Source organism: Procambarus clarkii, chromosome 12 (assembly GCF_040958095.1).
Source record: "Procambarus clarkii isolate CNS0578487 chromosome 12, FALCON_Pclarkii_2.0, whole genome shotgun sequence".
Classification (NCBI taxonomy): Eukaryota; Metazoa; Arthropoda; class Malacostraca; order Decapoda; family Cambaridae; genus Procambarus; species Procambarus clarkii.
Window position 1 is genome coordinate 10,719,332 of NC_091161.1, and position 27,627 is coordinate 10,746,958.

Below are 27,627 nucleotides of genomic sequence, written 5' to 3' on the forward strand. Positions count from 1 at the left end.
CCAAACCACTTGGGCTGGACGGTAGAGCGACGGTCTCGCGTCATACAGGTCGGCGTTCAATCCCCCGAGACCGTCCACACAAGTGGTTGGGCACCATTCCTTCCCCCCGTCCCATCCCTAATCCTTATCCTGACCCCTTCCCAGTGCTATATAGTCGTAATGGCTTGGTGCTTTCCCCCTGATAATTCCTTCCCCCCCCCCCCTCCCATATTCACACAAGACTTAATATCTATTTATTCAAGAGAGGGGGGGGGGGTGTAATTCACTTAAAGGATCACATTAAGTAACATTTAAGTGTGAGATGAGTCAAGCGTTGGAAGCTATACACCATTTACCTACTTATTTATCTGAACTACTTTTATTAATTTAGTTAATTCTCAAGATGTTTAATTCTCATAACGTTAGTGACTGGCGTTACTAACGTCACATGAGCCGTCACATTACCATAATAACAAGAAACTCGCATAATTATTTCGTTTATAAGTTGATAAATGATAATTAGTGTTTTAGGCTTACCAGAGGACGACTCCTCATATGTGTAGGTCACTCTATAATTAATACGAGTAAATAATACAGTAAATAATAATACATTTATGCGAGTGGGAAGATCGGTGGCTGTTGTGCTTGCGGGGGTTGAGCTCTGGCTCTTTGGTCCCGCCTCTCAACCGTCAATCAACAGGTGTACAGGTTCCTGAGCCTATTGGGCTCTATCATATCTACACTTGAAACTGTGTATGGAATCAGCCTCCACCAGTGGCTGTGTGTGGGTGGGTGTTGGTGTGGGGGTTATCTTGAGGTTATCTTGAGATAATTTCGGGGCTTTAGTGTCCCCGCGGCCCGGTCCTCTACCAGGCCTCCACCCCCAGGAAACAGCCCGTGACAGCTGACTAACTCCCAGGTACCTATTTACTGCTAGGTAACAGGGGCATCACAGTGAAAGAAATTCTGCCAATTGTTTCTCCACGGCGCCCGGGATCGAACCCAGGCTCACGCGCCCAGTGTTCTGTCCGCTCAGCCACCGGCTGCCATTGGCTGGGGGAAGGTGGAGGCTGGTCAGCACTTGACACGTTATCTCTGGTCCTCCGCACTCCGTCTATTTTCCGTCGTACGGGCTCCTGTAGTGACGTTGCGTCGCCAAGTTGGACGGTCCTGAGCAGGCAGCTTCCAGGTGCTGGAGTTGGTGTCCAGGTCTTTCACTGGAAACACAAACCGAAACTGTCTCTATTTTCAGTTTGTTACAACTTGTAATAAAATTGTTACATCTTGGCTTAACGTGTTTATGACGTATTAGAACGTTGTTACAACTTGCTATATTGGTTGTTATAACTGGTTAGGTGTTAAAACTTGTTCGAACGTTGTACCAACGTCGTAGTTTCGGTGTGTGTTTGAGGGTTGAGGGTCAGTTTCAGGTGATCCCTGAGTTGCTTCTTCTGTCCCGCTACTGGACACGGCCCTGACATAATTTTCCGTATAGCGGCTGTCTTGGTAATTGTGTTTCAGTCATTCTGACAACATAGCCGGCCCATCCGGCCCGAGATTTGTGTGGGAGGATGTAGCCGCCGCTGGGAATACCGGACCATTCCAGCACCTCCGTGTCTGGAATTTTGTCCTGCCACTTGATGCGAGGGAGTCTGCTGAGACAGCTCAAGTGAAAGTGATTGAGCTGTCTGGCGTGTCTGCTGTAGACAGTCCAGGTCAGGCTGGCGAAGGCTGAGACCCACTGGACGGTAGACCTTCAATTTGGTGGTAAGGTTCAGGACCAGTTGCTCCTAGACAGTCTCACTAAATCTTCCGAGGGCAGCACTGGCCTCGGCGATCCTGTTTTGTGTGTTCACAGCTCTAGGGGAGAATGGCGCCATGATTGGTGAAGTTGACCAGACCACACACTAGAAAATGAAGGGACGACGACGTTCCGGTCCGTCCTGGACGATTCTCAAGTCGATTGTGCTCACAGTCGACTTGAGAATGGTCCAGGGCGGACCGAAACGTCGTCGTCCCTTCACCTTCTAGTGTGTGGTCTGGTCAACATACTTCAGCCACGTTATTGTGACTCCTCGCCTGCACAGGTGAAGTTGTCTACTGCCTGCAGGTTCTGGCCCTTGACCGTGTGGAGTGGCGTCTGATACGGCCCTCAGGGCGCCGCTTGGCTCATGACTTCGATTTTTTTGGTTGGTGTTGATGATGAAGGGAAGTTGTGGCAGGCTTGTGAGAGGCAGTCCATGTCCTGCTGCGTCATGATGGGAGGTTGTGGCAGGCTTGTGAGAGGCAGTCCATGTCCTGCTGCGTCATGATGGGACGTTGTGGCAGGCTTGTGAGAGGCAGTCCATGTCCTGCTGCGTCATGATGGGACGTTGTGGCAGGCTTGTGAGAGGCAGTCCATGTCCTGCTGCGTCATGATGGGACGTTGTGGCAGGCTTGTGAGAGGCAGTCCATGTCCTGCTGCGTCATGATGGGTAGTTGTGGCAGGCTTGTGAGAGGCAGTCCACGTCCTGCTGCGTCATGCTGGGTAGTTGTGGCAGGCTTGTGAGAGGCAGTCCATGTCCTGCTGCGTCATGCTGGGACGTTGTGGCAGGCTTGTGAGAGGCAGTCCACGTCCTGCTGCGTCATGCTGGGTAGTTGTGGCAGGCTTGTGAGAGGCAGTCCACGTCCTGCTGCGTCATGCTGGGACGTTGTGGCAGGCTTGTGAGAGGCAGTCCACGTCCTGCTGCGTCATGCTGGGTAGTTGTGGCAGGCTTGTGAGAGGCAGTCCACGTCCTGCTGCGTCATGATGGGACGTTGTGGCAGGCTTGTGAGAGGCAGTCCATGTCCTGCTGCGTCATGATGGGTAGTTGTGGCAGGCTTGTGAGAGGCAGACCATGTCCTGCTGCGTCATGATGGGTAGTTGTGGCAGGCTTGTGAGAGGCAGTCCATGTCCTGCTGCGTCATGATGGGTAGTTGTGGCAGGCTTGTGAGAGGCAGTCCATGTCCTGCTGCGTCATGATGGGTAGTTGTCACAGGCTTGTGAGAGGCAGTCCATGTCCAGCTGCGTCATGATGGGTAGTTGTCACAGGCTTGTGAGAGGCAGTCCATGTCCAGCTGCGTCATGATGGGTAGTTGTGGCAGGCTTGTGAGAGGCAGTCCATGTCCTGCTGCGTCATGCTGGGAGGTTGTGGCAGGCTTGTGAGAGGCAGTCCATGTCCTGCTGCGTCATGATGGGACGTTGTGGCAGGCTTGTGAAAGGCAGTCCATGTCCTGCTGCGTCATGATGGGTAGTTGTGGCAGGCTTGTGAGAGGCAGTCCATGTCCTGCTGCGTCATGATGGGTAGTTGTGGCAGGCTTGTGAGAGGCAGTCCATGTCCTGCTGCGTCATGATGGGTAGTTGTGGCAGGCTTGTGAGAGGCAGTCCATGTCCTGCTGCGTCATGATGGGTAGTTGTCACAGGCTTGTGAGAGGCAGTCCATGTCCAGCTGCGTCATGATGGGTAGTTGTCACAGGCTTGTGAGAGGCAGTCCATGTCCAGCTGCGTCATGATGGGTAGTTGTGGCAGGCTTGTGAGAGGCAGTCCATGTCCTGCTGCGTCATGCTGGGAGGTTGTGGCAGGCTTGTGAGAGGCAGTCCATGTCCTGCTGCGTCATGATGGGACGTTGTGGCAGGCTTGTGAGAGGCAGTCCATGTCCTGCTGCGTCATGCTGGGAGGTTGTCACAGGCTTGTGAGAGGCAGTCCATGTCCTGCTGCGTCATGCTGGGTAGTTGTGGCAGGCTTGTGAGAGGCAGTCCATGTCCTGCTGCGTCATGATGGGAGGTTGTGGCAGGCTTGTGAGAGGCAGTCCATGTCCTGCTGCGTCATGATGGGACGTTGTGGCAGGCTTGTGAGAGGCAGTCCATGTCCTGCTGCGTCATGCTGGGAGGTTGTCACAGGCTTGTGAGAGGCAGTCCATGTCCTGCTGCGTCATGCTGGGTAGTTGTGGCAGGCTTGTGAGAGGCAGTCCATGTCCTGCTGCGTCATGATGGGAGGTTGTGGCAGGCTTGTGAGAGGCAGTCCATGTCCTGCTGCGTCATGATGGGACGTTGTGGCAGGCTTGTGAGAGGCAGTCCATGTCCTGCTGCGTCATGCTGGGAGGTTGTGGCAGGCTTGTGAGAGGCAGTCCATGTCCTGCTGCGTCATGATGGGACGTTGTCACAGGCTTGTGAGAGGCAGTCCATGTCCTGCTGCGTCATGATGGGACGTTGTCACAGGCTTGTGAGAGGCAGTCCATGTCCTGCTGCGTCATGATGGGACGTTGTCACGGGCTTGTGAGAGGCAGTCCATGTCCTGCTGCGTCATTTACTGTGAGTGAGAGAGAGCTCGGGAGGAGGAGTGAGAGAGCACAACAGTTAACACAGCTCCCTGCTAAACCACTTTGATAAAACATTCACCATTAGTCAATCACCAACGGAACTGTTAACAGTCAACTAGACACTCATATTGGATTGGTAGTAGATCGTCACCTTCACACTTAACAGGCAGAAAGAACTAGAGAAATGTTGGCCATTAACCAATAAGAGAAGAGCATGATTCTAAGAACCACTCACAGCCTGCCCCAGAAACACCAATCAACGAGCACCATGAGGGTAAAGAACCAATCAGAAGCGTCGCAGGCCTGACCTTCATTAAACCGCTTGGACAAAGGTTCTCTGAAGACAATGACCTGATGGATATTAGGTGAGTTGATGAGGCAGTGAGAACCTTTCTCTCTCTCTCTCTCTCTCTCTCTCTCTCTCTCTCTCTCTCTCTCTCTCTCTCTCTCTCTCTCTCTCTCTCTCTCTCTCTCTCTCTCTCTCTCTCTCTCTCTTTCTCTAGCCCCCCCCTCTCTCTCTCTCTCTCTCTCTCTCTCTCTCTCTCTCTCTCTCTCTCTCTCTCTCTCTCTCTCTCTTTCTCTAGCCCCTCTCTCTCTCTCTCTCTCTCTCTCTCTCTCTCTCTCTCTCTCTAGCCCCCCCTCTCTCTCTCTCTCTCTCTCTCTCTCTCTCTCTCTCTCTCTCTCTCTCTAGCCCCCCCTCTCTCTCTCTCTCTCTCTCTCTCTCTCTCTCTCTCTCTCTCTCTCTCTCTCTCTCTCTCTAGCCCCCCTCTTTCTCTCTAGGCCCCCTCTCTCTCTCTCTCTCTCTCTCTCTCTCTCTCTCTCTCTCTCTTTCTCTAGCCCCCCCCCTCTCTCTCTCTCTCTAGCCCCCCCTCTTTCTCTCTAGGCCCTCTCTCTCTCTCTCTAGCCCCCCCTCTTTCTCTCTAGGCCCTCTCTCTCTCTCTCTCTCTCTCTCTCTCTCTCTCTCTCTCTCTCTCTCTCTCTCTCTCTCTCTCTCTCCCTCTCTCTCTCTCTCTCTCTAGCCCCCCCTCTTTCTCTCTAGGCCCCTTTCTCTCTCTCTCTCTCTCTCTCTTTCTCTAGCCCGCCCTCTCTCTCTCTCTCTCTCTCTCTCTCTCTCTCTCTCTCTCTCTCTCTCTCTCTCTCTCTCTCTCTGTCTCTCTCCCTCCCTCACGTGCCAGTGGGCTGGACCAAGCTGCTTGGGGGTTGAACAAGCCCATTAGGTCCAAGTTAAGGTGCCGTCCCAGAAGGTGAAGATCTGATAGTTGTTAATACTGATGTTGCAGCTGTTATTACTGAGGTTATCACTCAACTCTGCACCGTCAAGTTGCACAATGTTGCAGCTGTTATTACTGAGGTTATCACTCAACTCTGCACCGTCAAGTTGCACAATGTTGCAAGTGTCATGACTCGACTCTTGACCACTTTCAATGTGATGGTCTCGGTGATAAGGACTAGCGATTGATTGGATGAATACGTGAGGGTGGTTGGACATGTTCACGACGTTAGTAGTTTAAAACTAAAATAAATAAAAAAAATTACCATTCCAGTTTATTGTTATAACAACCACGAAGAAAATGCCTTAAAGACATATGAAGAAATATACATTTATACATAAAATGTATATGTATACATTTATACATAAAATGTATATGTATACATTTATACATAAAATGTATATGTATACATTTATACATAAAATGTATATGTATACATTTATACATAAAATGTATATGTATACATTTATACATAAAATGTATATGTATACATTTATACATAAAATGTATATGTATACATTTATACATAAAATGTATATGTATACATTTATACATAAAATGTATATGAATACATTTATACATAAAATGTATATGTATACATTTATACATAAAATGTATATGTATACATTTATACATAAAATGTATATGTATACATTTATACATAAAATGTATATGAATACATTTATACATAAAATGTATATGTATACATTTATACATAAAATGTATATGTATACATTTATACATAAAATGTATATGTATACATTTATACATAAAATGTATATGTATACATTTATACATAAAATGTATATGTATACATTTATACATAAAATGTATATGAATACATTTATACATAAAATGTATATGTATACATTTATACATAAAATGTATATGAATACATTTATACATAAAATGTATATGTATACATTTATACATAAAATGTATATGTATACATTTATACATAAAATGTATATGAATACATTTATACATAAAATGTATATGAATACATTTATACATAAAATGTATATGTATACATTTATACATAAAATGTATATGAATACATTTATACATAAAATGTATATGAATACATTTATACATAAAATGTATATGAATACATTTATACATAAAATGTATATGAATACATTTATACATAAAATGTATATGAATACATTTATACATAAAATGTATATGAATACATTTATACATAAAATGTATATGTATACATTTATACATAAAATGTATATGTATACATTTATACATAAAAAAGTTACTAAATCTGATAATTAGCCTTAAAAATGAATAAACAAACAATGAAATGAAATTTTAATATTGTATCTGAAGCCAAAATAGAAACAAGAATCACAAAATGATGAAATATAATTCACAATTTTATTGGTAATTGGGAATGAGAGTGTAACTAAAGGAGTCACCGGGGGGGGGGGGGGGAGGAGGGGGGGTTAGGAGGGGGGGTGAGCCTGGGTCATTAATGGTAACTTGAGGTCACACACGTAACCCCATCTCAGGACTGAAGCGTCTTGAGGTTATATTTCCTTAACGAAGACGTCCCGTATGGAACCATCTGGAACTAACTGGAACCACCTGGAACCATCTGGAACTAACTAGAACCACCTGGAACCATCTGGAACTAACTGGAACCATCTGGAACCATCTGGAACTAACTGGAACCATCTGGAACCATCTGGAACCATCTGGAACCATCAGGAACCACCTGGAACCATCTGGAACCATCTGGAACTAACTGGAATCATCAGGAACCACCTGGAACCCTCTGGAACCATCTGGAACCATCAGGAACCACCTGGAACCATCTGGAATCTTCAGCAACCTACAGGAATCATCTGGGACCATCTGGGACCTTCCGGAACCACCTGAAACCATTTTTTTTGTCGATTTCCCTAGACTCACGCCACTCAAAAAATAATCGTTCCTTTATTCTAGCAAATTTTTATGTGTGTCTTCTGCCTCTTTATTAATATTTATAAATTTGTGTGTGTACACCTCAGGTACTGATAAGCCTATTGATAAGCCTGCTCCACTACCTTCTTCACAGCCTCGTAATCACCTGACTCACCCACTGTGCAACCTGTCCTCTAAAAAATAACGTCGCTTTTGGCCGTTTGTCCGTATGGCCAATAGTGGACGTAATTTGAAAATGAAAAAAAAAATGAAAATAAATTTGGGATTTTTTTTCACCCATAAGGGTCCTCTAATAGGTTAGGTGGGCAGGAAATTCTCATAAAGTTTCAAAACGTTATGAAAAACGTAAATTGAAAGTTTCCTCTCATAACCTTTCCGAGTAAGCCGGACGACTCAAACAGAAAACAGGACAGTACGTCAGTTTTGTGAGTAGATTTCATTTCAAATTACGGCCAAATTTGGCCATAGCGCCGCGCATACCAGCGATAAGTGACGTTATTTTTAAGAGGACGGGTTGGACTGACAACGTGGTGTAGGCAGTTTGGGCTTTCCCGGTCAACCCAGACTGAATCATAACTGCCCAAGTTTCCTTAGGCCAGTCTAAAGACATGGCGACCTTTTCAAAACCCCATAAAAATCTTTGATACTTCTTTTTCATTCAACTTAGGCGCCATCTTAATGTTGCTGGCGGGATCCAACCTGGTGCCACTGTTACTACCACGACCACCACCTGGCAGTAACTCTCCCACCTTGTGTTGCTCTCTTTATCCTGGTCTTCTATGTCCTAATGTTTTATTTCCATTTTTCCCTCTCTCTCTTTCCTGCTCCTTTCTTTCTTCTATTTCCAAACGTTATATTTCCATTCTCTCTCTCTCTTTCCTGCTCTTTTCTTTCTTATCTTTTCAACCGTTTCAACTCTATTTTACGATTTATTTCCTGTTCTCTCAGTTTTATCTGTAACATGTCGACGTTTAGTCTGTCCGTCGGATATGTCACCTGCTGCCTCTTCCTCGTCCCCTTCACTATCTCTAATGTTCCTACGCACTGCCCCGTCACTTTTCACTTTTGAATCCACCTTCAAATAGCTGTATAATTTAGACAAAATGTTTACTCTCCTCTCGTTGTCTTACAACTCTTGTCTTACAGTTGTAAGTATGAACATATTAGCAACAGTTCCAGGTTCAACTGGCCTTTCAACTCCTTGAGGCAAGTGACCTTGTTCCAACCCGTCCTCGACTCAAGTCCATTCCATCCAGCGGTCGACCCCACAGACGCATTCATAAATTTTTACATGCTGTTCATTGAAAACGGGAATTTTCTCAAGTATAAATTAACATTATAATATATTAGCATATTGTGCATATATAGGCATAGGTTAGGTTAGGTGTTTAGGTTCTGTTGGCGATTATTGGTATTTGTAGTACGTGGGTGAAGCATTTACAGCGTTGGGGTTCGAACACCAGTCGTCAGTGAAGCACTTGTTCCGGAAGTGTTCGGACGTCATCAGTTGAGAGTCGTGTGGAAACCGTTTTTCATTCATAAACAGGGGGTTTGGCGGGTGCATGGAATCACTTTTGGATCTTTGTTTGGAGGACGGGCTGTCGCTCCACTAGCCTTGTGACTAGTACGTCTCTAGGTCGACGCAAGTACTCCTTCACTCTGCTTCTCGGCCACCTGTCGCCAGGCACCAGGGGGCAAGATTCACGAAGCAGTTACGCAAGCACTTACGAACATGTACATCTTTCCTCAATCTTTGACGGCTTTTATTACATTTATTAAACAGTTTACAAGCATAAAAACTTGCCAATCAACTGTTGTTATTGTTATAAACAGCCTCCTGGTGCTTCGGAGCTCATTAACTGTTCAATAATTGTAAACAAAGCCGCCAAAGATTGAGAAAAGATGTAAAGGTTCGTAGGTGTTTGCGTAAGTGCTTTCGTGAATCTGTCCCCTGCTCATCACCTCCCACCACAGCAGACTAGAAGATGGGAAACTGATGTTAATGGGTGAGTCATCTGCTTACTTCTGAACCTGGATCATAGATGGCGCCGAGGTCCGTCACACTGCTCCATAAAAGAGTCCTGGGGCCAGATTCATGAAGCAGTTACGCAAGCACTTAAGAACCTGGGGCCAGATTCACGAAGCAGTTACGCAAGCACTTACGAACATGGGGGCCAGATTCACGAAACAGTTACGCAAGCACTTACGAACCTAGGAGCCAGATTCCCGAAGCAGTTACGCAAGCACTTACGAATCTGGGGCCAGATTCACGAAGCACTTACGAACCTGGGGGCCAGATTCACGAAGCAGATACTCAAGCACTAACGCACCAGGGGGCCAGATTCCAGAAGCAGTTACGCAAGCACTTACGAACCTGGGGCCTGATTCACGAAGCAGTTACGCAAGCACTTACGAACCTGTACATCTTTTCTCAATCTTTAGCGGCTTTGTTTACAATTATTAAACAGTTAATGAGCTCCGAAGCACCAGGAGGCTGTTTATAACAATAACAACAGTTGATTGGCAAGTTTTCATGCTTGTAAACTGTTTAATAAATGTAACCAAAGCCGTCAAAGATTGAGGAAAGATGTACACGTTCGTAAGTGCTTGCGTAACTGCTTCGTGAATCTGGCCCCAGGTTCGTAAGTGCTTGCGTAACTGATTCGTGAATCTGGCCCCTGATGTCCCCAGGGATGCCGCCAGCCAAACACATGTTGGAGAATCTGGTAAGTTCCAGTAGAAGCTCCTTAGCAGCATCTCCAAGCACCGGGTTCAGCACTTGTTTGATGTGCTGGGGTCTTAGGCCTGTAACGCCCCCTGCTGAACCTGTTGGGAAAGACATGGCTGCTTTGTACACCTCAGATTCTCGAACAGTCAAGGGTTCGATGCCAGTATTGTTTTCCTGAGGATCCCTGCTGCTGTCTGGAGCTCTGGGTGGGTGTTTGTCTCGCAGAGCACGTGCTGTCGTGGCGTTCCTGGGGGCAATAGTGTCACCGCTGGTCATGATTCTGATGGCACCTGTGGCATTGCCCTCTTCTGTTTTCCTGGTGGTCTGTGCTCTCATTTTGTGGTTCTTGGGTGAGTTATTGTTGGTCGTCCTGCGGCTGGTGTTCTTGGCACGAGGGGGGAGGCGGACCAGGTTGTCTGCTCTGGGGAATTCATTAAGAGCCCTGATTACTGAAGTTGCTAATGACTTGTCTCTCCTGGGCGGTAATGCCAGGCAGCATTACCAAACAGTAGGAGATTGTGCCATGCTCCAATGGTACCAGGAGCATTGTTGACCTTTGTCAGCAGACTGGTGAGTTTGGCTGCTGCTTGGTGACGGGCAGCCTTGGGGATGTGGGGCAAGGTCCTGCTGGACGTCGCTTTGACCGCTTCAAGCAGATTGTCTGCTGAAATCAAGTTGAGGGAGGTATTGTTCCTCGCTCCTCCAGCAGGCTGTCCATCGTCACTACCCCGGGGCGGGCACCTAGATAACGACCTGAAGGGAAAGGGGCTATCAGGGGGGGAAAGCGCCAAGCCATTACGACTATATAGCACTGGGAAGGGGTCAGGATAAGGATTTGGGATGGGACGGAGGGAAGGAATGGTGCCCAACCACTTGTGGATGGTCAGGAATTGAACGCAGGCCTGCATGACGCGAGACCGTCGCTCTACCGTCCTGAAAATGACAAAATACTGTCCGACAGTTCCATCATGGTTGAGAGGGACCCGTCTGTCACATAACTGACAGCTTCCTCTTGGGTGTTCCCCTTCTTGTCTGGAAGGAGACTGTGTGACTGGTGCCATATGTGCCATGCCTACATGTCCCGACCACTGGCTGCCAGTCATATATTATATATATGCTTCTCCGAGGCTATGGGTCCCTACAACTGTTCCAGAGGTGGCACCCTCATACCTGTAAAAAGAAAAGAAATATATATATATATATATATATATATATATATATATATATATATATATATATATATATATATATATATATATATATATAATATATATATATATATATATATATAACTTGTGACGGTAACGCGTTGGTGTTCGGCTGTTTAAGGCTAGGGGTATGGCCTCGTCACATAGTTATAAAAAAAAATAAAAAAACTGGAACTTCGTCTGTGGTAAGGTAAGGAGAAGACACACAAAACACAAGTAAATTTTAACAATGAAATTTTAATTACGTTTAATAAATCAAAACATGAAAAAAATGGACAAACAAATTTGTATGATAAAATCAATCAATCAAAATAATAAGAATAATTAAATGACACAATGAAAAGTTACGTTAAGGCAAAATAACAAGAAGTGCAATACAAAAATAAAGGTAAGGTGCTGGAATATTGGCTTTAAGCTACCATCTCTCTCAGTACACGCTAACGTCTAGCCGGGAGGAGTGGTAACCACGAAAGCACTGAACATTCTGAGGTCTGAGGTCGTGGCGACCCCAGACATCAAGTAGTATGGGGGGCGAGTGCAGTTGCAGCCAGACCGGCGACCAATCAGCGGAGCCGGTAGCGATCAACAGGTAGTTTGGCGGTTTGAGTCTGAACAGGTGTCTCTGGCTGCAACGTTTTGCGCTCTGGCAAACCTTGCTGGTGTTGTTGTCGTTGTTGGACATTTCTTCCATAGTAGTATTATATAATTTCAACGACGTAATTATGGAGGGAAGAGCAGGCTCAATCTCTTGAAGGAGATTATCGTCACAATATATATATATATTTATATATATATATATATATATATATATATATATATACATAGACACTGTATATAGCTGCTTACATTCATAATATTCCGTGTTACAATACTCTAATAATAAATTCAGAAACTATCCCTTCCCTTTGATTTAAAATAAAGTCAATAAAATGAGCTGTATTTATCGAGAGTCAAGACAAAAATTATTTTTATCAGGATATCCAATAACTGCTTCTAATTAGCGACTGATCAGTGAATCATTTAATTTCTTTTAATTGAAATATTAAGTTTTGAGGAAATGAGTTGAACTTGATACGTTCTTTTGTATTACTGAATACAAGATGTTGTGGAAGGTCGATTGTCCTGTACAAGGCAGCACCTGTTTATACCCCCCCTCACCCTCATATATAACAATATATCACATTACAATATAACACAAAACATTGCAATATGACACAAAACATTGCAATATGACACAAAAATGGCAAGTGTCTCCATGGCAAGTGTCTCCATGGCAAGTGTCTCCATGGCAAGTGTCTCCATGGCAAGTACTCCATGGCAAGTGCCTCCATGGCAAGTGTCTCCATGGCAAGTGTCTCCATGGCAAGTACTCCATGGCAAGTGCTCCATGGCAAGTGTCTCCATGGCAAGTGTCTCCATGGCAAGTGCTCCATGGCAAGTGCTCCATGGCAAGTGCTCCATGGCAAGTGTCTCCATGGCAAGTGTCTCCATGGCAAGTGTCTCCATGGCAAGTGTCTCCATGGCAAGTACTCCATGGCAAGTGTCTCCATGGCAAGTGTCTCCATGGCAAGTACTCCATGGCAAGTACTCCATGGCAAGTGTCTCCATGGCAAGTGTCTCCATGGCAAGTGTCTCCATGGCAAGTGTCTCCATGGCAAGTACTCCATGGCAAGTGTCTCCATGGCAAGTATCTCCATGGCAAGTGCTCCATGACAAGTACTCCATGGCAAGTGTCTCCATGGCAAGTGTCTCCATGGCAAGTGCTCCATGGCAAGTGCTCCATGGCAAGTACTCCATGGCAAGTGTCTCCATGGCAAGTGTCTCCATGGCAAGTGTCTCCATGGCAAGTGCTCCATGGCAAGTACTCCATGGCAAGTATCTCCATGGCAAGTGTCTCCATGGCAAGTGTCTCCATGGCAAGTGTCTCCATGGCAAGTGCTCCATGGCAAGTACTCCATGGCAAGTGTCTCCATGGCAAGTACTCCATGGCAAGTGTCTCCATGGCAAGTATCTCCATGGCAAGTGCTCCATGGCAAGTGCTCCATGGCAAGTGTCTCCATGGCAAGTGTCTCCATGGCAAGTGCTCCATGGCAAGTACTCCATGGCAAGTATCTGCATGGCAAGTGCTCCATGGCAAATAATCCATGGCAAGTACCCCATGGCAAGTGCCCTATGGCAAGGGCCCCATGGCAAGTACCCCCATGGCAAGTACCACCATGGCAAGTGCCCCCATGGCAAGTACCACCATGGCAAGTGCCCCCATGGCAAGTACCACCATGGCAAGTACCACCATGGCAAGTGCCCCCATGGCAAGTACCACCATGGCAAGTGCCCCCATGGCAAGTACCACCATGGCAAGTGCCCCCATGGCAAGTACCACCATGGCAAGTGCCCCCATGGCAAGTACCACCATGGCAAGTGCCCCCATGGCAAGTGCCCCCATGGCAAGTGCCCCCATGGCAAGTACCCCCATGGCAAGTGCCCCCATGGCAAGTACCTCATGGCTGGTACCCTCTTGGCAAGTACCTCATGGCAAGTACCCCCATGGCAAATGCCCCCATGGCAAGTACCCCCATGGCAAGTACCCCCATGGCAAGTGCCCCCATGGCAAGTGCCCCCATGGCAAGTACCCCCATGGCAAGTGCCCCCATGGCAAGTACCCCCATGGCAAGTGCCCCCATGGCAAGTACCCCCATGGCAAGTGCCCCCATGGCAAGTACCTCATGGCTGGTACCCTCTTGGCAAGTACCTCATGGCAAGTGCCCCCATGGCAAGTGCCCCCATGGCAAGTGCCCCCATGGCAAGTGCCCCCATGGCAAGTGCCCCCATGGCAAGTACCCCCATGGCAAGTGCCCCCATGGCAAGTGCCCCCATGGCAAGTGCCCCCATGGCAAGTACCCCCATGGCAAGTACCACCATGGCAAGTGCTCCCATGGCAAGTGCCCCCATGACAAGTACCCCCATGGCAAGTACCACCATGGCAAGTACCCCCATGGCAAGCACCACCATGGCAAGTGCCCCCATGGCAAGTGCCCCCATGGCAAGTGCCCCCATGGCAAGTACCCCCATGGCAAGTACCCCCATGGCAAGTACCCCCATGGCAAGTACCCCCATGGCAAGTGCCCCCATGGCAAGTACCACCATGGCAAGTACCCCCATGGCAAGTACCCCCATGGCAAGTGCTCCATGGAAAAGAGCTGGATTACAAGTTAAATAACAGTTTTAAGTCCCCGGCCTAAATGGCTTAGCTCTAAATGTTGCAGATTAAATGAGTGTGTTACTGAGCTATGTGGAGCTCCTCTGCCAAACTTTAAATGTCGCGGGGGTTAAAAGGCCACTTTTAAATGGGAGTAAATGACGTTTTAAAGGTCGGGGAGTTAAGTTGGTGAAGTGTCAATGACGGTCAGTAAATAAGGCCTTCTGCTAGGGTGGTTAACGACACCGTTTAATGTCAGTGTTACAAATAATGGTGTGTGGCTTCTATGGGGGACTGGTACTATTAAGGGGTAAGGGTAGTTAGAAGACAGAGTATCAAATATGGGAGAGCTAAAAGGCCCGGCCCCCAAAATAAACTATCCACAGTAGTAATAACTTGCTACAAGACCATATATGTTAGTCTAAGGGTTGATCACTGCGCTCCCACCTTGGAAGAAGAGATACTCTGTAATTCATGTACTTATTTATTAACCCGTTAACAACCCCCCATATACACTCACACCAATAACAATAATAATAATAACTTTACCACACTATCTTACGTTAAAAGCCTTGGTCCACATAGGCAGGATACAAGGTTTACACTAATAACAAGCTAGGGTAAAGTACTACTGGATAAGCACTGAAGCTGGATGCAGCTTAGGGTAGTGAGACCATGTGGTACCCTAATACAAAACACAACACTTAGGGGTACCCAAAACACTGGCAAATACTATCCCCAGGTCTCACCAATATTTACTACCAGAGTAGGCACACTTAACACCATATAATACTTAACTTAAGGGTACAGGAACTTAGGGTAAGGGAAATAAGTAAGAGGAGAAGGGAGGAGATTAGGGGTGCAGCCACAGAGTAGGTCTCGTCCGCACGAACGCCAGCCAGAGAAGGAAACTCCTAGCGACCAGCTAGCCTCCCTCATGTCGTGGTGCGAGAAGGAGCCTAATTGATCGTGCAGCTAAGCACATTAAAGATCTTCCCCTATGCAACGTATTGTTACTTTACGAATGATTAGAAAGTATTAGTAAGCAAAGTTGGTGCCTATGTTATTATTTAATAATCAACCCCCAGCTCAGTCTTTAAATGCTCTTTGAGAAACAATAATAGTCTTACGTCTGGCAGGGAAGATACAAACAATTGCCGTTCGAGATGCACTCAACTGTACTACCAGAAAGTTTAATAGCTCAATTTTGACCTCTGGTTTCCACTGGAGAACCCAGGGTCGTAACAGTCAGTCTTTATTTTGGTGAGTGAGAATGTCGACCTCTGAGAGGGAATATTATTGCACGCAATTGCACGCTGGGGAGAGATCTATTAGTTGACCAGAAAGTGAAGGCACGACGACGTTTCGGTCCGTCCTGGACCATTCTCAAGGCGATTGTAAGAATCGACTTGAGAATGGTCCAGGACGGAGCGAAACGTCGTCGTCCCTTCACCTTCTAGTGTGTGGTCTGGTCAACATACTTCAGCAACGTTATTGTGACTCATCGCCTGTATAGAGATCTATTAGTTTCAGTCTACAGATTTCTCTTCATCTATCAACATTGCGAGATTGAAGATCATGAAATATATTACATATAAGAATGATTCGATATAATGCTTCATAATGCGACTTAATATATAAATACGGTGTTGTTATGAGTGAAGTTAAATTTGAGATAATAAACTTGCAGCAACATATATACATTAGCACTAAATACAATACATATATTAGAAGGAAAAACACAACAGAATTTACGTCAGTAAGGAAATTAGTGCAATCCCCATGCAAGGATTTTCTTGCAGGTCTACGTTCAATCCCCGAATAGTCTAAATGGTTGGGGGACCATTTGTGCCCTCCGTCCTACCCCTGCTGCTTGTTCTCTCAGCCGTCCCGGCGCTATACTGTCGTAGCGGTTTGGCACTTCCCTTGGGATTAATTCTAGTAATTATATTGTTGAAGTTTTAATAAGAATCTTCGTGAATTAATAAGGACGTGAGTCGTTTATTCAACTTATTTATTAATTTATTATATATAATATTGTGATTTAAATATTAATGTTGTGGGGGTTCAATGTGAACACTGAACATTAAGGGCGGCTTGAAGAACTGAACAACGTCGGTTAGAAATGCGGGATCCAAGAGCAAATACTCGATCCTGCAGGCACAAATAGGTGAGTACACACACGCACGTGCGTGCGTGATTACACACACACACACACACACACACACACACACCCACATACACACACACGGGGCCTCGTAGCCTGGTGGATAGCGCGCAGGATTCGTAATTCTGTGGCGCGGGTTCGATTCCCGCACGAGGCAGAAACAAATGGGCAAAGTTTCTTTCACCCTGAATGCCCCTGTTACCTAGCAGTAAATAGGTACCTGGGAGTTAGTCAGCTGTCAAGGGCTGCTTCGTGGTGTGTGGTGTGGAAAAAAAAAAAAAAAAAAGTAGTGATTAAACAGTTGATTGACAGTTGAGAGGCGGGCCGAAAGAGCAAAGCTCAACCCCCGTAAAAACACAACTAGTAAACACACATGGTATACCACATATGTCAGGCCAATCCTGGAGTATGCAGCCCCAGCATGGAGTCCATATCTAGTCAAGGATAAGACTAAACTGGAAAAGGTTCAAAGATTTGCCACCAGACTAGTACCCGAGCTGAGAGGTATGAGCTACGAGGAGAGACTACGGGAATTAAACCTCACTTCGCTGGAAGACAGAAGAGTTAGGGGGGACATGATCACCACATTCAAGATTCTGAAGGGGATTGATAGGGTAGATAAAGACAGTCTATTTAACACAAGGGGAACACGCACAAGGGGACACAGGTGGAAACTGAGTGCCCAAATGAGCCACAGAGATATTAGAAAGAACTTTTTTAGTGTCAGAGTGGTTGACAAATGGAATGCATTAGGGGGTGATGTGGTGGAGGCTGACTCCATACACAGTTTCAAGTGTAGATATGACAGAGCCCGATAGGCTCAGGAATCTGTACACCTGTTGATTGACGGTTCAGAGGCGGGACCAAAGAGCCAGAGCTCAACCCCCGCAAACACAACTAGGTGAGTACACATACAAACACACGCAGACACAGGTCTATACACGCAGATATAGAGCCCAATAGGCTCAGGAATCTGTACACCTGTTGATTGACAGTTGAGAGGCGGGACCAAAGAGCCAGAGCTTAACCCCCGCAAACACAACTAGGTGAGTACAACTAGGTGAGAACAGGTCTGCGACAAAGGTCCGACCAAAGAGCCCAAGCTCAACCCCCGCAAGCACAAATAGGTGAGTATACACACACACATACGCACACACGCACACGCACACGCACACGCACACGCACACGCACACACACAAAACAGAAAAATCACAAAACAGAAAAATTTCTGGACTGCCAAAAAGTCTTTGATACAGTACCGCACATGAGACTGCTATTCAAACTCGAGAGGCCGGGGGGGGGTGGGAGAAAAGGCCCTAGCATGAGTAAGGAACTACCTAACAGGAAGGAGCCAAGTTACAAATAACAGGAAGTTCGGTAAGGGGCGAGAAGTCGGACTGGCGAACAGTAACGAGTGGAGTACCTCAAGGATCGGTGCTGGGACCAATTCTATTCTAATATATGTTAACGACATGTTTACAGGAGTAGAGTCCTACATGTCGAGTTTCGCGGATGACGCAAAGTTGATGAGAAGAGTTGTGACAGATGAGGATTGTAGGATCCTCCAAGAGGACTTGAACAGGTTGCAGAGATGACCAGAGAAATGGCTACTGGATTTCAACACGCACAAATGTAAAGTTATGGAAATGGGACTAGGTGATAGGAGACCAAAGGGACAGTACACAATGAAGGGGAACAGCCTACCTGTAACGACGCGTGAAAGAGACCTGGGTGTGGACGTAACACCTAATCTATCTCCTGAGGCACATATTAATAGGATAACGACAGCAGCGTACTCTACACTGGCAAAGGTTAGAACATCATTCAGAAACATAAGTAAGGAGGCATTTAGGGCGCTTTACACTGCCTACGTGAGGCCAGTCTTGAGTATGCCGCCTCATCATGGAGTCCCCATCTGAAGAAGTATATAAGGAAACTGGAAAAGGTTCAGAAGTTTGCAACGAGACTCGTCCCAGAGTTACGAGAGATGGGGAATGAAGAGCGTCTGAAGAAACTGAACCTTACGACACTAGAAAAAAGGAGGGAGAGGGGGGATATGATAGGAACGTATAAAATACTAAGGAGAATTGACAATGTTGAAATAGACGAAATGTTCTCACGTAATAATAACAGAACGAGGGGACATGGATGGAAGCTTGAAACTCAGATGAGTCACAGAGATGTTAGGAAGTTTTCTTTTAGCGTGAGAGTAGTGGGAAAATGGAATGCACTTCAGGAACAGGTTGTGGAAGCAAATACTATTCATAATTTTAAAACCAGGTATGATAGGGAAATGGGACAGGAGTCATTGCTGTAAACAACCGATGCTCGAAAGGCGGGATCCACGAGTCAATGCTCGATCCTGCAGACACAACTAGGTGCCTGCAGGCCACTCACACTCTCAGGTGCAGGTGCCACAACCTGTCACTCTCCCTCTGGGCCAGCACCTGTCACTCTCCCTCTGGGCCAGCACCTGTCACTCTCCCTCTGTGTCAGCACCTGTCACTCTCCCTCTGTGCCTGCACCTGTCACTCTCCCTCTGTGCCAGCACCTGTCACTCTCCCTCTGTGTCAGCACCTGTCACTCTCCCTCTGTGCCTGCACCTGTCACTCTCCCTCTGTGCCAGCACCTGTCACTCTCCCTCTGTGTCAGCACCTGTCACTCTCCCTCTGTGCCTGCACCTGTCACTCTCCCTCTGTGCCTGCACCTGTCACTCTCCCTCTGTGCCTGCACCTGTCACTCTCCCTCTGTGCCAGCACCTGTCACTCTCCCTCTGTGTCAGCACCTGTCACTCTCCCTCTGTGCCTGCACCTGTCACTCTCCCTCTGTGCCAGCACCTGTCACTCTCCCTCTGTGTCAGCACCTGTCACTCTCCCTCTGTGCCTGCACCTGTCACTCTCCCTCTGTGCCAGCACCTGTCACTCTCCCTCTGTGTCAGCACCTGTCACTCTCCCTCTGTGCCAGCACCTGTCACTCTCCCTCTGTGCCAGCACCTGTCACTCTCCCTCTGTGTCAGCACCTGTCACTCTCCCTCTGTGCCGGCACCTGTCACTCTCCCTCTGTGCCAGCACCTGTCACTCTCCCTCTGTGCCTGCACCTGTCACTCTCCCTCTGTGCCTGCACCTGTCACTCTCCCTCTGTGTCAGCACCTGTCACTCTCCCTCTGTGCCTGCACCTGTCACTCTCCCTCTGTGCCAGCACCTGTCACTCACACACTCTCCCTCTGTGCCTGCACCTGTCACTCTCCCTCTGTGCCAGCACCTGTCACTCTCCCTCTGTGCCAGCACCTGTCACTCTCCCTCTGTGCCTGCACCTGTCACTCTCCCTCTGTGCCAGCACCTGTCACTCTCCCTCTGTGCCAGCACCTGTCACTCTCCCTCTGTGCCTGCACCTGTCACTCTCCCTCTGTGCCAGCATCTGTCACTCTCCCTCTGTGCCAGCACCTGTCACTCTCCTTCTGTGCCAGCACCTGTCACTCTCCCTCTGTGCCTGCACCTGTCACTCTCCCTCTGTGCCTGCACCTGTCACTCTCCCTCTGTGCCAGCACCTGTCACTCACACACTCTCCCTCTACTCCACAGACGCCGGTGTGTGAGCAAGAGGCGGGCCCCGCAGCTCAAGCTCTGCCTATGACTTACTCCATCGTCTTGCAAGACTGCATCAACACCTTCCTCCATGTCAACCTCTCAGCTCATGGTAGGCCTACCTTCCCTCTATTATGCTGCCTCCAACCCATCATAGGTTGATCGCTTGCCTCTAATGATCTTTGTAACCCATTGTTACGGTATCGACACCATCGTCGGAGTGTGGCGTGGCAATTCCAGCGCCATCTATGAGTCTGCACTCCAACTCCCCCAGTATTGGGCGATATGTAGATAACGCCATCTGTTGGTGGTGGCGTGGTGTCGGCGACGGGCTCTGGTTTCCTGCCTTAGTCAGAAAGAGAGGTCGACGTGGACGACCTCTGGTGGGTGGCGGGCTACGATCAGCGCCATCTAGGTTGTGGCTACAAGTCACAATGTCAACAACACCGTGAACGAGTGTGACCTCATGGTTTCCCCAGTGTACCGTCCAGCTAATTAATGACGTCTTATGTCCTCAGAGGTGACGTGTGGAGGCGGTTGTACTGAGGAAGGCAGTTTACCTTGGGTAGTCCACGAACCCTTAGCTTGGTCCAGTGAGAAGACCAAGTAGCCGCCGTTGATCTAAGCAGTGTGTTAGCTGCTAGTATACTCAGTGCTGGGGAAGATCGGTGTACCCCAGGATTGATTATTAAGGGTTACAGCGATGTTCCTAGTGTGAAGTGCTGCTAGCAAGTTGCTAGCTGGTGGTGGGGAGGGGGGCTGCTGGTTAGGTTACCTTGAGGTGTTTTCGGGGTATAGCGTCCCCGCGGCCTGGTCGTCGACCAGGGGCCAGATTCAAGAAAGCACTTACGCAAGCACTTACGAACGTGTACATCTTTCCTCAATCTTTAACGGATTTGGTTACATTTATTAAACAGTTTACAAGAATGAAAACTTCCCATTCAACTGTTGTTATAAACAGCCTCCTGGTGCTTCGGAGCTCATTAACTGTTTAATAGTTGGAAACAAAGCTGCCAAAGATTGAGAAAAGATGTACAGGTTCGTAAGTGCTTGCGTAAGTACTTTCGTGAATCTGGCCCATGGCCTCTAGGTTGCTGGACTGGTAAACCAGGCTGTTGGATGCAGCTGCTCGCAGCCTGATGTATGAGTCACAGCCTGGTTGCTCGGGTATCCTTTGGAGGTGCTTATCAAATTCTCTCGTGAACACTGTGAGGGGTCGGCCACTTATGTCCCTTATGTGTAGTGGAAGTGTTGAACAGTCTCGGGCCTCTGATGTTGATTGAGTTCTCTCTCTGAGTACCTGTTGCACCTCTGCTCTTCAACGGGGGTATTCTGCACATCCTGCCATGCCTTCTGGTCTCGTGTGATGTTATTTCTGTGTGCAGGTTTGGGACCACCCTGGAAACACAAACCGAAACTGTCCCTATTTTCCACTTGTTACAACTTGTAATACAGTTGTTACATCTTGGCTTAACGTGTTTATGACGTATTAGAACGCTGTTACAACTTGCTATATTGGTTGTTATAACTGGTTAGGAAGTCTTAAAACTTGTTCGAACGTTGTACTAACGTCGTAGTTTCGGTGTGTGTTTGGCGGGTTGCAGCCTCTAATATTTTCCACGTGTAAATTATTATGTATCTCTCCCGCCTGCGCTCACGGGAGTACAGATTTAGGCTCTTTAGTCGGTCCCAGTAATTTAGATGTTTTACTGAGTGGATTCTAGCAGTAAAGGATCTCTACACGCTCTCCAGGTCAGCAATTTCTTCAGCTTTGAAAGGTGCTGTCATTGTGCAGCAGTACTCCACTCTAGAGAGCACTAGCGTCTTGAAGAGTATCATCATTGGTATAGCATCTCTAGTGTGAAAGGTTCTTGTTATCCAACCTGTCATCTTTCTTGCAGTTGTGACGGCTACTTTATTGTGTTCTTTAAAGGTAAGGTCTTCCCACATGAGTACACCCAGACCCTTTACATTGCCTTATCGTTCTATGTTATGATTTGACTGAGTTTTGTGCGTGGTTTCTGCGTTTATATTTTCGTTTTCTCTGTAGCGCATGAGCTGGAACTTATCCTCGCTAAATACCATATTATTTTCTGTATCCCATTGAAACCTAGGTTTAAATCTCATTGGAGGTTTGCTGTGTCCTCTATGTTGTCTACTCTTATAAAAATCCCAGTGTCATCTGCAGAGGATGATAGTGCTGTAGATTGTATCCTTCTCTATATCCGATATGAAGATGAGAAAAAGTACTGGAGCAAGCACAGTACCCTGGGGGAGTGACACCCCCCTCCTGCGTGGGGGTGTCAGTGTGACAGTGGAAGGGGGGGGGGGCAGGGAATGGCACTGGTGTAGAGTAACGAGCGGGATGCTGCAAGGATCAGTTTTTTTTCTACCACAAACGTGGCCACACATTTACAATGCTAACCAGCATATATCTACATTTTCTTCTGTCCTCCATGGACAGGGTTAGAGATCAGTTAAACATGTAGTTCAGGGATTTATTGAAGAATCAACCACAGAAGGTGATTCGGTACTTTTAAAATGCTAAGCTAACCTACATACGTAAATACATATACACAGATTTACGTATGCCCTACATAAAGTGTTCGAAGTGTCATTAATGTGCATTTACAAAGGTGAAATGCAATTCTGATCAGCTTCCATATGTACTTTATACACATACATATACATACACACATGTACGTACATATATACATGCATATATACACACACATGCATTCCCAATCATTTCTTTTACTGACAGGGTGAGATAGCTGACAGAGAAACTAGTCTGCAATTAAGCACTTAATCACTGAAGGTGATTAAGGTGGATCAGTGCTGGGACCCTTACTCTTCATCATTTATGTAACGGACTGTAGGAGTTGAGTCTTTTATGTCGATGTTTGTACTCTGTCAGCACCTGTCACTCTCCCTCTGTGTGTCAGCGCCTGTCACTCTCCCTCTGTGTGTCAGCGCCTGTCACTCTCCCTCTGTGTGTCAGCGCCTGTCACTCTCCCTCTGTGTGTCGGCGCCTGTCACTCTCCCTCTGTGTGTCGGCGCCTGTCACTCTCCCTGTGTGTGTCGGCGCCTGTCACTCTCCCTGTGTGTGTCGGCGCCTGTCACTCTCCCTGTGTGTGTCGGCGCCTGTCACTCTCCCTGTGTGTGTCGGCGCCTGTCACTCTCCCTGTGTGTGTCGGCGCCTGTCACTCTCCCTGTGTGTGTCGGCGCCTGTCACTCTCCCTGTGTGTGTCGGCGCCTGTCACTCTCCCTGTGTGTGTCGGCGCCTGTCACTCTCCCTGTGTGTGTCGGCGCCTGTCACTCTCCCTGTGTGTGTCGGCGCCTGTCACTCTCCCTCTGTGTGTCGGTGCCTGTCACTCTCCCTCTGTGTGTCGGCGCCTGTCACTCACACACTCTCCCTCTACTCCACAGACGCCGGTGTGTGAGCAAGAGGCGGGCCCCGCAGCTCAAGCTCTGCCTATGACTTACTCCATCGTCTTGCAAGACTGCATCAACACCTTCCTCCATGTCAACCTCTCAGCTCATGGTAGGCCTACCTTCCCTCTCTTATGCAGCCTCCAACCCATCATAGGTTGATCGCTTGCCTCTAATGATCTTTGTAACCTATCATCAGTTGAGCAGTTGCTTCACCACGAGAGGGGGCGAGGGGGGTCATCCCCCAGTAGTCCCTTGGGGTGGTGAGGGGGGGGCTGGTGATGATGTGGGAGGCTGGTGGTGGTGGGGGGGGGGGGTCTGGTTGTTAGGTTACCTTGAGCTGTTTTCGGGGCTTAGCGTTCCCGTGGCCCGGTCGTCGACCAGGCCGCCTGGTTGCCGGACTGATTAACCAGGCTGTTGGACGCGGCTGCTCGCAGTCTGACGTATGAGTCACAGTCTCGTTGATCAGGTATCCTTTGGAGGTGTTTATCCAGTTCTCTCTTGAACACTGTGAGGGGTCGGCCAGTTATGTCCCTTATGTGTAGTGGAAGCGTGTTGAACAGTTTCGGGCCTCTGATGTTGATAGTTCTCTCTTGAACACTGTGAGGGGTCGGCCAGTTATGTCCCTTATGTGTAGTGGAAGCGTGTTGAACAGTCTCGGGCCTCTGATGTTGATAGTTCTCTCTTGAGCACTGTGAGGGGTCGGCCAGTTATGCCCCATATGTGTAGTGTGACGGTGTCCCACCCCTATATTTCTCCTAACCCAGCCTAAAAAGTCATATCTCCATAACCTGAGCATTCTCTGATATCCAGGGAACATTTTCATATTTGTGAGAGTGTGGAGCGTTATCAGGTTGGCTGTAAAATTGCCATTTACGTTTGATTATGCAAGGGGCTTACGCCCTTTTGAGGCAGAAGATGGCGCCGAGCCATTCTGTTTCCTGCTAAAGTATCGCGACGCCTACCGGCACCTAATTTGCCAGGTATGGTCACGTGCCGGAAGTGACCAATGACGAGAGCCCTCGGGCGGCGTGACGTCACGAGGCGGAGAGCTTCCAGGGCAGCTGGTGCGTGGGCGGGCAGAGTACGTCACAGACCGTCGCAGAGTGAGGACGCATTCCAGTGAGCTCCAGATCTAGAGGCCAGAGAGCCCTTACCAATGGATTTAAACATCGCTTTAATACTGCAGTCATCCCGTGGAGTGCCAAGGTGCAAGGACCAGCTGGGCTAGAGTCAAGAGCTCTATTATCAAGAGTCTGTAGCAGGGACGGACGTTGGGCTGGAGACGTCTGGGACGCCCAGCGGACCACATTCTACATATCAAGCGAGTAGTGATGGCCGGGCCGAATCTACTGGAAGTGAGGCAAGGGGGAAGCTGTACTGGACTGCAAGATGGATCTACAGTGCCAGTGAGAGGAGGAGGAGGAGAGTGACGGCGCAGGTACCTGACTCCAGCACCCGGAGTGAGAGGAGGAGGAGGACCGTACCTGCCGGGTGTGAGGACGGCGAGGATGCGCTACTACGAGGACGACTGAGGATCTTATGTGTGCGGAACTGATCAACGGAAGACCAGAAGCCAGGACCAGGAACCTCAACATCCATCACCAGAGGGCGAGTCGGCTTAGTAATGGAATGAAGTAAGGTAGATAGTTATCCCTCCCTTTACCCCTTTGATCTAGGCGAGCTTGGATATTTTGTATATCGCGAACATTTCTTGTTACCATTTATTGTCTATGTGACAGTGTTAGGCTAGGAGCCAAGGAGCTCATGTAGGCATGAGTTGGTGGTGGAACATAAATATGTAGATGTGGTGACGTTAGTGTATCTGGAAGTAGCGGCTGGTTTTCAAGAAGCCAGAAACTAACTTTGAGTCGCCCAGCTGATCGTGTTGCCAGAGGCGCGAGGTGAGTCCCGCCGTCTGACAGATGAACCCAGTCAGCTGATCTTGTTGCAGAGTTGCGAGGTGTGTGCCCGCCGTCATCGGACAATTCCACCTATTTTATTTCCTCATGCAAGTGTATATATTTCTTCAGTAAACTTTTAATCTTACCAATGTGTTTGAGTGAGCCTCCATTCTCTAGGGCTATTTTGAGTGAGACCATTTATGTCACCTTGCACTGCACATGAGATTGCATCCTTGATTTAAGATAACTGAGACCACTAACGTTTTGCTGGGACACGAGTGTAAACACCCAGCTGGCGACCTTTGAACAGACTAGATAGAGATAGAATCTCCCAGTGTCAAGACGGGCAGGTTCAGCTGTGAGACAGAGGGGCTTGAACCTCTCCACTCCCTAGGGGTGTTCAAGGCCAGCCCTTGGTAGGCTTGAGAGCCCCCGGGGCGAGCAGTGGCGCCAGATATGGAGGGGCAAAGACCCGTGGGAGCGGCCCCAACCATATAAGGTAGGAAGGGGGAGAACCTTGACAGTAGTGGAAGCCTGTTGAGCAGTCTCGGGGCTCTGATGTTGATAGTTTTCTCTGAGTACCTGTTGCACCTCTGCTTTTCAACGGGGGTATTGTTGCACATCCTGTCATGCCTTCTGGTCTCATGTGATGTTATTTCTGTGGTAGAGGGACTGGTTTTTGGACCAGTCCCTCTACTATCTTCCAAGTGAAATTATTATGTATCTCTCCCGCCTGTGCTCAAGAGAATACAGATTTAGGCATTTTAGTCGGTCCCAATAGTTTAGATGTTTTACTGAGTGGATTCTAGCAGTAAAGGATCTCTGCACGCTCTAAAGGTCAGCAATTTCTCCAGCACTGAAAGGGGCTGTCATTGTGCAGCAGTACTCTACTTTAGAGAACACAAGCGTCTTTAAAACTCTTATCATCGGTATAGCATCTCTAGTTTGATAAGTTCTTGTTATTTAACCTGTCATCTTTCTTGCAGTTGTGACGGCTACTTTATTGTGTTCTTTAAAGGTAAGGTCTTCCGACATGAGTACACCCAGATCCTTTACATTGCTTTTTCATTCTATGTTATGATTTGATTGTTTTATGCGTGGTTTCTGCGTTTATATTTTCATTTTTTCCATAGCGCATGAGCTGGAACTTATCTTCGTTTTAACACCATATTATTTTCTGTAGCCCACAGAAAGACCTGATTTCCATCTCATTGGAGGTTCGCTGTGTCCTCTGTTGTCTACTCTCATAAAAATCCTAGTGTCGTCTGCAAAGGATGATGCAGTGCTATGGGTTGTATCCTTCTTTTTCCGACATAAGGATGAGAAAAAGTACAGGAACAAGCACAGTACCCTGGGGGACTGACACTCCCCCCCCCCCTGCGTGGGGGTGTCAGAGTGACAGGTGTAGAGTAACAAGCGGGGTGCCGCAAGGATCAGTGCTGGGACCCTTACTGTTTCTCATTTATGTAACGGACTGCAGGAGTTGAGTCTTTTATGTTGATGTTTGTACTCTGTCAGCACCTGTCACTCTCCCTCTGTGCCTGCACCTGTCACTCTCCCTCTGTGCCTGCACCTGTCACTCTCCCTCTGTGCCAGCACCTGTCACTCTCTCCCTCTGTGCCAGCACCTGTCACTCACACACTCTCCCTCTACTCCACAGACGCCGGTGTGTGAGCAAGAGGCGGGCCCCGCAGCTCAAGCTCTGCCTATGACTTACTCCATCGTCTTGCAAGACTGCATCAACACCTTCCTCCATGTCAACCTCTCGGCTCATGGTAGGCCTACCTTCCCTCTATTATGCAACCTACAACCCATCACAGGTTGGGCTGATGGTGGTGATATTAGCAGCTGTTTTGGTTGTGGCTGAAGCTCACTTGTAGTGGTGAG

At 47.8% G+C, this 27,627-nt stretch overlaps 1 protein-coding gene across 5 annotated transcripts in view; it reads left to right on the forward strand.

Annotated features, from left to right (window-relative positions):
- Window positions 1-27,627, forward strand: part of LOC123772955 (PDF receptor) — a 164,467-nt gene that overhangs the window by 33,889 nt on the left and 102,951 nt on the right. The window contains exons 1-3 of one of the 5 annotated variants that reach the window (XM_069323223.1): window positions 20,411-20,516; window positions 23,834-23,948; window positions 27,401-27,515. The exons of 1 other annotated variant lie outside the window; for it this stretch is intronic. In XM_069323223.1, coding sequence (XP_069179324.1) covers window positions 23,928-23,948; window positions 27,401-27,515 — 136 coding nt within the window. In that variant the 5' untranslated portion in view covers window positions 20,411-20,516; window positions 23,834-23,927. Of the gene's footprint in view, window positions 1-20,401; window positions 20,517-20,972; window positions 21,033-23,833; window positions 23,949-27,400; window positions 27,516-27,627 lie in introns of those variants that run through there. 3 more of the 5 variants (XM_069323224.1, XM_069323225.1, XM_069323228.1) reach the window with 3 other exon arrangements.